Source organism: Neophocaena asiaeorientalis, unplaced genomic scaffold (genome assembly GCF_003031525.2).
Source record: "Neophocaena asiaeorientalis asiaeorientalis breed wild unplaced genomic scaffold, Neophocaena_asiaeorientalis_V1.1 scaffold469, whole genome shotgun sequence".
Lineage (NCBI taxonomy): Eukaryota > Metazoa > Chordata > Mammalia > Artiodactyla > Phocoenidae > Neophocaena > Neophocaena asiaeorientalis.
In genome coordinates, this window is record NW_020172691.1 from 1,720,690 (window position 1) to 1,731,627 (window position 10,938).

Below are 10,938 nucleotides of genomic sequence, written 5' to 3' on the forward strand. Positions count from 1 at the left end.
AGAGTGTGTGTTGGGGGACGCTGGGCCATCAGGTCCGAGGGCAGCTCCCTAGTATGTGACACCCCCCCACCCCCGCCGCCCAGGTCCTCCTGCAGGAGCCCAACCCCGGCGTTGAATTCGAGTTCTGGCTCCCCCGGGAGCGTTATGGCCCCTTCCAGGCGCAGGCTCAGGCCCAGGGCTGGTCCCTGCGGCAGCCGCAGCCTCGGGAGGTAGATCCTCAGCCCCCTGAGTCTCCCGCTGCCCCCACTGTTATCCCCCCACGGACCCCAGGCCCCACCCCAGGTGAGCTGGGGACAGCCTGGGCGGGGGCGAGCAGGGAGGCAAGGCCTGTGCCCCTGACTGCACTGCCCCCGCAGACCCCTGCCCACCCTGCCCTGACACCCGCGGTCGTGCCCACCGGCTGCTCCACTATTGCGGCAGCGACTTTGGTGAGAGGCCCTTGACCCCATCCCTCACCTGGCCCCTAATTGACCTGAACTTGACCCTTATCCAGCTGACCTCTGACCCTGGTCAGACTTTGTCTTTCACTCCTTGACCTGACTCCAGCTTGACCCCTCCTGACGCTCATTTGACTCCCTGATCTAATCCTTTGCCCTAATCTGACTCCTAACCCCTCACTGATCCTTGAGCTGACCCTTACCCCAGGCCTCAGCTGACCACAGTCCCCAAGGGCCCCTAATGCCCCACCTGACCCCTAGTTCCCTCGTCTGGAAAGGGGTGTGTGGATGGGCCCCGGGGCGGAGCGTCCAGCCGGGCTCAGCACCACCCTGCCCGCAGTGTTCCGGGCCCGCGTGCTGGGCCGCGTCCGGCAGGCCCAGGAGACCCGATATGAGGTGCACGTGCAGCTCATCTACAAGAACCGCTCGCCACTGCGGGCCCTCGAGTATGTGTGGGCGCCGAGCCGCTGCCCCTGCCCACCGCTGGCCCTCCATCGGGACTACCTGCTGGCGGCCCGGCGCCTCATCAGCCCCGATGGCACTCAGGACTGGCTGCTGCTCCCTCATGCTGGCTACGCCCGGCCGTGGAGCCCCGCCGAGGACAGCCGCGTGCGCCTGGCCGCCAGACGCTGCCCCCTCTGAGCCCCTGGACCAGGCTCAAAGTCAGCATATTTCCCCTATTGCCATAGCTTCCAGGGAGCTCAGAACTATCTCCCACCTGCAGCTCTGTGACTCCCCACCACACACACTCAGACACCCCTGCACTCAGTCAGATCCACTGTCGGAAGCAGGCACGCACTGGTGAGGAGGATACACTAAATGGACTCTTTAGCTCTGATTTTCTCTCTCACCCTGGAAACTCAGTTATTTTACTCTCAGAGACTCTGTGTCTGCTTTTATTCCCCTTGCCTCACACTCATTTGCTGGGAGACACTGTCACACACAAGCATGACCCCGATGAAGACATGCCTGAGGAGACCTTGTAATGTATCCATTTCCCCTCTTGCCCTGGCTACCAGGAAGCTCACCACTCTTTAACCCCCTGACACTCTGTCTCTCCCTTCTCATTGCCACTTAACACACGCACCCTCACGTATTCAGAGACACTGTTAAAAACAGGCATGACCCCCTAGTAAACATGCCTACCCAGGCACTGTCACGTACCAGTTTCCCCTTTTGCCCTGGCTACCAGGGAGTTCAGAGATAATCTTGACAGCTTCCGCAATTCGGGGGGAGGCGGGAGGGTTCCCTCCAGGCAACACTGCTGTTCACCCCTTTTTTGTTCCTATTTAATTTTTTTTTTTTTTTGCGGTATGCGGGCCTCTCACTGTTGTGGCCTCTCCTGTTGCGGAGCACAGGCTCCGGACGCAGAGGCTCAGCGGCCATGGCTCACGGGCCCAGCCGCTCTGCGCCATGTGGGATCTTCCCGGACCGGGGCACGAACCCGTGTCCCCTGCATCGGCAGGTGGACTCTCAACCACTGCGCCACCAGGGAAGCCCTATTCCTATTTAATTTTTACAAGCAGTTTTTTTTTTTAACAAGGGCACCCCAGTTTCACATACTTGGCTGCAGACACTTCAGGATGCCCTGTTACTCAGATCCACAGCCACGTTGTCACCACCTGTACACACGCAATCACGTGCACCTCATCCCCTCCTCCTGGTCCAGCCCCCACCTCCCCCCAGTGTGTCTGACCCTGGGGCAACCGTGAGGACAGGGAATATAAGCGGATGGGGGAAGGCGGGACTTTCTGAGGTTCCAAGCCCCCTCCCGATGCCCCTTGGGGCCACATATTCCTCTCAGGCCGTTCAGGGGGCCCCCTCCCCACCGCCGCGCAGAGCAGGCTGGTCAGAGCCCCCACCCTCAGCGTGTGCCCTGCCCTCGTGTCCTGGATGTAGTCTCCTCATAGATTCTAGAGACAGGAAGGCAGGCCTAGATCGTGTGTGGATTGGAAGTGTCAGTGGGGTGTCACATAGTCACCCAGCAAACCCCCCCTTCTGCCTCCCCATCCTGCGTGGGGTGACTCACACCGTGATCTGGGACAACCTGCTCGTCTGTACCATCCGTGGTTGTGTCTTCCTCTGGGGCGCGGGATGGTGGGAGTGTGCAAGGGGTGCTGGACATGTGGGTCTCAAGGGACTCGGCCCCTGACTTTGGGGGTGACCTCAGGCCAAGCCCTGCCCCTCTCTGGGCCTCAGTTTCCCCATCTGTGTATACCCTTTCAGCCCCTCCCGGCCCTGACCTTGGGAACCTCACTCTTCCAGACTCCTTCCCTAGCCCTTCTGTTCATTCGTGCATTCCTCCAAAGAGTATTTATTGAGCACCTACTGTATGCCTGGGACCCAGCAGCACCTGGGGCGGCCCCGGCCTGGCCCTGTCATCTGTAACAAGTGCTGAAGCCGGAGAATCTCCTGAACTCCCCCCTCCCGTGGGGCAGAGTGGGGCACAGTTCTGGAGGGAGGCGTGGGGTCTGGGCGCCCGCTGGTGGCAGGACGGGGGGGTGGGGGTGGGAGAAGGAATTAAGCGTTTCAGGTGTTACCTGCAGCCCCCAAGGGCTTCAGGTCCCCGATGGCCCCAGATGGTCCCCTCTGCCTTACTGCAGTGTGGGAGTGTGTTCAGTGTCTGGAAATGGGAGCCTCCGGCCTCTTTTTCCCCGGAGCTCTGTGGGGCAACCCTGCCATCTACTACCCAACTAGCGGGACCGCTTTGCAGGGGTGAGGTTCCTGCCGGGTTAGAGGCCAATGCAGGGCCCACTCTAGCAGACAGGATGGCCTGTGGCCACAGGAGCCACGATTTCCCACATGCCGTTCTCCGAGCGGCAACATTGTTTCCGGTAATGGTCATGTAACAAACAATCAATGGAACCATTTAAAGAGAGAAGAAAACATTGCAATTTTAAAGATACTCAAAATCAGCAACCCAGTTGAAGGTGGAACTAGCATTTGCACTTACTTGCCCAGCAAAAATTCCACGCTGCTTTGATGCTTTACTTTTAAAGACGAATAAAAACTCCAGGTGCAACAACGGAAATGGAGAGACTCAAGATCTGCATCTTTGTGTCTTTACAATCCCTGGCTCTGGGGTTTTATTATTTACTGTGTCCCTGTAGGAACACGCAGGGCCCATTTGGTTTAGAGATTGGATTGCTGCCCGAAGACACCACAGGTGATTACAGACCGAACTGCTTCTCAAGGGAAGCGCTCACAGCTGAGTCCTCAAGGGTCCAGAACAGGGAATTCCCCAAATGGACTTCCCGCAGGAAGCGATGTTTATTAAAGGATAAAGAATGAAAACGGGCAAGCTTGAAACTTGTGTCTATGTTAATAAAACAACAGTAATCACAACAGTTCTTTCATCAACCCCACAAAATATTGTATTCAACAAACTTGTGGAGTACCAGCTCTGGGGGGTGCGATGCTTTTCTTACTGTTTTGAATTCTCCGCAGACAGCACCCCTCTGTTGTCTGCGCTTCTCTCTCACCGACCCTGTACCAGTTGGCTCACCCACAGGAGGACATGAGTCCGGTTGAAGGGCTGCTGAAAACCCCTGGACTGTCTCACACCCTGAGGGTTAGTTGAGGGTTACAATGGCTTGACCACCTGGGAAAACAGTTTGACTGTTTCTGCTACAGCTGAACGCACACTTGTGTACAAGTTTGAATAATCATGTCCACGCCCTAACCCCTGGAACCTGTGAACAGAACTTTATTGGAAAACAGACTTTTGAGGATGTAATTTTTTTTGTTTGTTTGTTTTTTGTTTTTGCGGTACGCGGGCCTCTCACTGCTGTGGCCCCTCCCGTTGCGGAGCACAGGCTCCGGACGCGCAGGCTCAGTGGCCATGGCTCACGGGCCCAGCCGCTCCGTGGCATGTGGGATCTTCCCGGACCGGGGCGCGAACCCGGGTCTCCTGCATCGGCAGGTGGACTCTCAACCACTGCGCCACCAGGGAAGCCCCTGAGGATGTAATTAAGAGTCTCAAGAAGATCATTCTGGAGTATCCAGATGGACGCTAAATGCAGTGACAAGTGACTTGTAAGAGACACACAGAGGAGAGACAGAGAGAAGACACCCGTGTGAAGACAGAGGCAGAGATCGGAGGGATGCAGCCACAAGCCCAGGGATGCCTGGGGCTCCCAGAAGCTGGAAGAGCCAGGAAGGACCATCTCCTGGAGCCTCCAGAGGGAGCACAGCCCTGTGACACCTTGATCTTGAACTTCCGGCCTCCGGATGGTGAAAGGAAAAATTCCTGTTGTCCCAAGCTACCCAGTTGGTGGTGACTGGTTACAGCAGCCCCAGGAGACTCAGAGGCTCACCCTACACCCTGCAGTCTCTGGCAGGTATACGCCCAAGACAAATGAGAGCTCCGCTCACCGAAGGCTGCTTCTAGAATGTTCTAGCAGCTTTAGTGACAATAGGCCCCCTGGAAACAACTGTAACGCCCATCAGCGGTGGGCTGAATCATTCTCTGACCCTCACAGAATGACATGCTCTCTGCCATGAAAAAGGATGATGCAGCGATCATTCCCGCAGCAGCGTGGTGAGTCTGAGTCAGACAGGAGGGGACAGAAGACCCCGTGGACATGACACAAGTGACCTTCGAGGCCAGAGGCAATGGAGGCAGGATGGGGGCTACCTTGAGGGGGAAGTGACTGGGAGGGGCCGGCCCTGTTGTCAGACTTGCCCCCACATCGCGGGTTACACTCTTCTGTACACTTAAATTAAAACCGAAACAAATCTGAGGGGCTAAGTCAACGTCACTGCTTCCACCTGGGGAGACAGGTGTGTGTCCGCTCACCTGTGCTCCCAGGTGACCTGACCTGGGGGGGCGGGGCCCAAGGACAATCTTCAAGGGGCACAGGGGGTGGGGCAAGGCCCCGTCTCCTGCCCTGGACCCAGGCCACACCACCTGCTTCAAACACCTGGGCCAGCAATAAGCAGATTAAGGGATCACTGTCCCCAGAGCCCAGGTGGACTTCTCAGCAGGGTGGGGGCTCATTAATAATTACCCTTGATCCTTTCCTCCCAACAAATCCAACATTCTCAAGTAAAAGCCAAAGTCCTCACCACACCTTCCAGGCAGGCACCTGCGTGGTCCATCCCCCAGACCCACCTCGTCTCTCGCCCTGGCCCATGTGGTTCCAGCCACACCAGCCTGCCTGCTTTTCTTCTAACCCAACAGGCACGGTCCTGCCTCAGGGCCTTTGCAGTGACTGATTGAATGAACTGGACCCACTGCTCACCAGTAGCACTCGCTCCGTGCTTCTTCCTCTCTCGCTGGTGTTCTCAAGGATGAGGACACAGAGCTGCCTCCTTTTCAGGAAAACTGTCTGTGATGGACAGGGTCACCACCAGCTGGGGACAAGCTGGGCCGCTCAGTGGGGAGAGGGATGACACGTCAAAGGATTGCAGTACTTGGCTGATGTGTTTGGGCAGGAATCAAAAGTGTCTCCAGATATGGCCCGATGGCCCTGGGACAGAATCACTTCCAGTTGAGAACCACTGACTTATGGCCTTGAAAGCCACTGCCCTGTCGGGGTTCGTGGTTTCTCCTCCTAACCCTCCCCTTGTGTTGGCCCCAGAAGTTGTCACCAACCAGAATCTGGGAGAAGCAGAGCTCCGGTGTGTGTGGGCAGGGGGCGGAATGTGACAGGCGCTACAGTGTCCTCCCAGCTGTGGCTGCAGCTGCCTCACGGGAGATTTGTCTCTGGACGACGGTAGCTGCCACTCGGAGATGCCCATGGGGTTAAGGCCCCCTCCCGGGGGTGGGCTGAAACCAGTGACTGACAGATGTGGAGGCACAAAACACGGGCCCCTGGGCTCCAGGGGGGCCGATTCCGGGTGCAGTACCAGCTCCAGACCCTCCCCCCACCACCACTGCTTCACTCAGCTCCCCCCACCCCCCAGCTTCCAACTCAGGCTGTGCTTCCGGGGACATGAAGTTGAACGGGGCAGTGGGGGCAGGGTGTTCTGGTTCTTCATATCCTGTTGGGTTGGATTTGCTATTTTTTGCTTGAATGTTTTTGCGTCCATATCCACATGACAGGTGCATCACATCCCTTACTTGTTCTGTCTCTGCCTGTTTTTACAATCAGGGTTGTGCTGGCCTCACAAAGGAAAGCAACGGCAGGTCCTAGGAGGTCCTGTCCGTGCCCACCCAGCTCCCGCCTCCCAGTTTCCATGAAGGCCAGGCTGACGTCCACGGCCAGCCTCCCGGGGCCTCTTTGCTGAAGGCTGCCTGGCCCTGGCCCCTATGCTGCCTGCGGGGGCGCTGGGTGGAGTGAATGGATACCGCTCCCCCCAGTGACCGGCAGGGTGGTGGATCCAGCCCCTCAGGACCTGGACAGGATAAGTCTCAGGTGTGCATTCAACGTGGGAGGGAGAGCCACGGGCCGGCAGGTGTGCTGGGTTTAGCCACACCTGCCTTATTGGCTTCTTTCCCCTCCCACCTCAATCTTCTCCCTCTCGGCTCTTCCTGGGATCCCTCCCACGTAAAGGACTTGTACTCAAATTCCTGCCCTGCCATCTGCTTCTAGAGGGAACGCAAGTGAGGTGGGGCTATTGCCTCTAGCTTGCTTGTCTGGAAGAGTTTTCACAACAAGGGGGTTATGGGGACTTCCCTGGCGGTCCAGTGGTTAAGGCTCTGTGCTTCCACTGCAGGGGGCATGGGTTCGACCCCTGGGCAGGGAACTAAGATCCCGCATGCCGCACGGCACAGCCAAAAAAAAAGAAGGGGATTGTGGTGAGTGGGCCTGAGAGCTACCCCAGGAGGGGAGAGAGAAAGCGTGAGGACAAGGATTGCCCGGGCTCATGTCCTTCTCAGCCACTTGGTGAGACCTCCATTCTGAACCTCGGTTTTCTCATCTGTAAAGTGGGGCTGCCCAGCACCTGCCCTGGTTGGAGGAGACCCTGTGCCCAAGAAGCCCCGCCCCCTGGAGCCCAGCGGACAGAAGGTGAGCTAAGGCTGGTCCAGATGAGCTTTACTGAGCCCTCCCTAGCAGGCCAGGCGTTTCAACCGCCAGCAGTGCTGCAGGTAGTGGAATCCGTGACTGTGGTGGGGCCAGATGCAGGTGACTTCAGTGCTGAACTCGGATTGGCAGGAGACAGGCAGCTTGGGCATCGAGGTGCTGCTGGTGGCTTTAGTTATGGGCCGTTTCTGATGCTGTCTGCTGGACTTGGGGGTTGAGGCCTCTGGTCCATCGGGGGTCTTGTTGGGGGGCTGAGGGGGGATGGTGATGCCACTGGGAGACTGCACAAGGGGGTGTCCCTGGCTGGAGGAGGTGCTGGGACGCTGCGCGGAGCCTGAGGACTGGTGGGCCGTCTGGGAAGGGCCAGAGGAAGTGATGGAGGGCCGGGCGCACTGCTGGCCGTGGACCTGGGGCTGTCGGGGGGACTGGGACTGCCCGGGAGCCTGGGGCTGCCCTGGGGCCTGGGGCTGGCTGGAGGAGTTGGCTCGAGACAGAAGCCCACCCCGGAGCTTGCTGGGCAGCTGGGTGCCATTGGCAGAGCCAGTGGCAGGGGATTGAGGCTGGGAGTGGCCCAAGTTGGTGGAGCTCCTGAGGGCTGGCTTGCTTGGCGACGAGGGGCTGGTGGTGGACTCCACTGGGGAGGCGGCTGGGGAATCCACAGAGGACTTGGAGTGTAACGCGTCCTCCAGCTGGCCTGCCGGCTTTTCTGCACAGGGGCTGGGCAGGGACTTCACCTGTTCTTCGGGAGCTGAGTCACGCTTGCTTTGACTGTGGAGAGAGCACCCTGAGGGTGAGTGAGGCGGGTCTGGCTGTGTCCAGGGGCCCAAGGGCTGCGCTAAGCCAGTGGAGACTGGGACAGAGGCTGCTGGGGACTGCTGGGGGCCAGCTTCACTTGAGTGGCCAACAGCCGTCCTTGGCAGGGAGAGAGGCAGGTGCCGGCACTCACACACACATGCACACACGCACGTGCGCACACACGTGTGGGCCCTCGCTACCTCCCAGGGGCGGGCATTACGTACAGTCGGCTCCGAGGGCAGCGAGGGGCCCACTGCCGCAGCTGCCGGGGTGATGAGAGCCCGGCTGCGGGCCAGGGCCTGCAGGACTGGTTCCGGAGAGCGTAAGAGACAGAGGCAGACAGTGAGAGGGGAAGATTTAGCGAGCACCCAGCGGAGGCGGTCCAGACGCCAGACAGAGCCCAGTCAGAGTCAGGAGGACAGCAGGCAGGAATGAAGGTGAGTGGGGCAGGGGGAGCCGGGAGACAGACAGACAGACAGAGACCGGAGAGACAGACACCCCTCGCCCTGCGAGCACGCACTGTCCCTCGTTATTCCGGCTGCCACGTCCAGGGTCCGCCCGCTGAGGTCGCTCACGATGCTGTCCACGGCCTCGTGATGCTTTAGAAACAGTGGACGTATGACGCGATGATACAGCATGTGAGCCCCGTTCCAGGGGCCAGGAACCATGCAGAACAACAGGAAGGCGCACTGCGGACACAGGGCAGGAGTTACACTCGGCCCCCACTCTGCGCCTCGGGTTGGGGGGGGTCTCCTCCATCAGATGCTGGGCTGGGGTGGACCTGGCCTCCGCATCAGACACCCCTGGGGATCGGCCTGGCCTACCCCGTCAGACACCCCTGGGTACCCGCTCCTGGGAACCCCAGCCACCACGGTGTGTCCCGGGTGGTGCCCACCTTGCCCGCATAGTAGAAAGGGAACCAGGACAGGAGTAGATCGCTGAAGAACTCGGCCAGCCCAAACAGGCTGTACACCACCCAGTAGGTAAGCCACACAGTGTCGTCCTCTTTGCTTGGGCTCTCGATAGCTTTGATCCTGGGGGAGGCAAGGCAGGGTCAGGGACTGCTCAGAGCCCCAGACGCCCCTCCCCGCGCCCCCAAACCAGCGGGCACTCACGAAGCATATGCGGGGTATGCAAAGCCGATGAGGTTGCACAGCAGAGACGCCCCGTACCCGAACAGAAGATACAGGCTTAGCAGAGTGGCGGCTCCTGCGGAGAGGGGGCTGGGTGTGGGCTGCACGTACTGAGCCCAGTCTCCAGAGCCCCCTTGGCCTGGCCCATGCAGCCTGCATCCATCACTCCTCCCAGAAGCCTCGGCGGCCCCTCTAGGAGGGGTTATTGCCCTGCAGCACCTGGGCAACCCTCATCGTGGCCCTGAACCCCACTAACATGTTAGTTTCCACCACGGGACTGTGAGCTCCCCAAGGGCAGGCCGGCACCTTAGGACTGGTCTGTACTGAGTGGCTGCCCCGTGTTTGTTGAATGAATATGTGATCTCCGCAATTATAACCACCTCACTCTGGGTCCTATAGGAGGGGCTGAGCACAAGAGGCTAGAGTTTGAATATAAGTAAATGGGAGAAAAACCAAGACATGATTCCTGGAGAGCAGAGAAAGGCAACAATTTCTAACTTTTTTCTTAGTCCAGGGTCTCTTCCCCTCACCACTGCTGACTCTGGGGCAGAGGGAACCACCCTGGGCACTGCATCTGGGGTGTGGAGCAGCATCCCTGGTCCCTACCCACTTGATGCCAGGAGCCCCCCACAGTCGTGACCATCAGATGTCCCCAGACATCGCCCGGTGTCTCCTGAGGGCTGCACGGCCCCCTCTGAGAGCCCTTGTCTTAGTGGGAGGATGCAAAGCGCCGTATTGAGAGTCCCCCTGACTGAGGAGAGCCCTCACCCACTATGAGACACCTAGCAAGTGTCTCTCTGCTTGCAGCCTCAGTTTCCCCAACTGTCAGTGGGGCGTTTAGTGGCCCTGTCTCCTAGCGCTGCTGTGGAGTTAGCTAAACAAGACTCAGTAGAAGGGACCCCGCCCTACACTTCTAGGGAACCCCTTCCGGTGGCCCAAGCACACTCCCAGCAATGAGGGCTCAGAGGAGAACGGTGTGGGGCATGGGGGCCAGGAGCGTTAGCCACTCTGAAATCATAATGGTCGCTGCTGCATTTATGAAGCGCTTCTTGTGTGCAGGTCTCTGTCCCTCCCTGCTCTGTCTCATTCAACAGCCAGGACGAAACGGAAGCTGGGGGTGGGGGGGGCTGAAGAGGCTCATGCTCATAACTCGGGGAGCCTCTGGCTCCTGGGAGCATTTACAGCCTCTTCCCCCACCTCCAGGCTGTTATCTGCAGAGAGAGACAGAGGCCACTAGTGGACCAAAGGGCAGAGTTCCCTCCACCCTCCTCTCCACCTGCATTAGCCTTTATCCTGGGGGTTTGGGGTCAGGAGAGGGAGGGGAATCCCCAGCTGGCCCTAGGAGGCCTGGTCACTGCCTCTTCTGGGTTTCCTCCTCGGTTACCTGGGAGGGGGTATTTTGGCCGTCTCAGGCCGGTGGGGCCCAAGGGTTCCGACATCTGGGAGAGGGGGTGGGGGAAATAGCACCCCTCCCCTGGCGATTGCTGCTAGCTGGGGAGAAGCAGCTCTCCCAGGGCCCCTCTCCGCTGAATCCCTATTCCTGCAGCCTCAGCAAAGGGAGGATGACCTTGGACATGGGCGGGGACAGTCCAATCAGCAGCATAT

At 59.1% G+C, this 10,938-nt stretch overlaps 3 protein-coding genes across 3 annotated transcripts in view; 2 read left to right on the forward strand and 1 right to left on the reverse strand.

Annotated features, from left to right (window-relative positions):
* The window catches only part of ADAMTSL5 (ADAMTS like 5), a 5,194-nt gene extending 3,991 nt beyond the window's left edge, over window positions 1-1,203 (forward strand). Inside the window, exons 10-12 of the mRNA XM_024740089.1 lie at window positions 84-282; window positions 357-428; window positions 778-1,203. Coding sequence (XP_024595857.1) covers window positions 84-282; window positions 357-428; window positions 778-1,079 — 573 coding nt within the window. The 3' untranslated portion in view covers window positions 1,080-1,203. The remainder of the gene's footprint in view (window positions 1-83; window positions 283-356; window positions 429-777) is intronic.
* Window positions 1,204-6,599: 5,396 nt separating this feature from the next.
* PCSK4 (proprotein convertase subtilisin/kexin type 4) overlaps window positions 6,600-10,938 on the forward strand; it is a 12,928-nt gene continuing 8,589 nt past the window's right edge. Inside the window, exons 1-2 of the mRNA XM_024740087.1 lie at window positions 6,600-6,796; window positions 7,310-7,390. Coding sequence (XP_024595855.1) covers window positions 6,722-6,796; window positions 7,310-7,390 — 156 coding nt within the window. The 5' untranslated portion in view covers window positions 6,600-6,721. The remainder of the gene's footprint in view (window positions 6,797-7,309; window positions 7,391-10,938) is intronic.
* REEP6 (receptor accessory protein 6) overlaps window positions 7,399-10,938 on the reverse strand; it is a 5,199-nt gene continuing 1,659 nt past the window's right edge. Inside the window, exons 2-5 of the mRNA XM_024740088.1 lie at window positions 9,316-9,409; window positions 9,096-9,234; window positions 8,721-8,889; window positions 7,399-8,173 (exon numbers count right to left, since the gene is read on the reverse strand). Coding sequence (XP_024595856.1) covers window positions 8,136-8,173; window positions 8,721-8,889; window positions 9,096-9,234; window positions 9,316-9,409 — 440 coding nt within the window. The 3' untranslated portion in view covers window positions 7,399-8,135. The remainder of the gene's footprint in view (window positions 8,174-8,720; window positions 8,890-9,095; window positions 9,235-9,315; window positions 9,410-10,938) is intronic.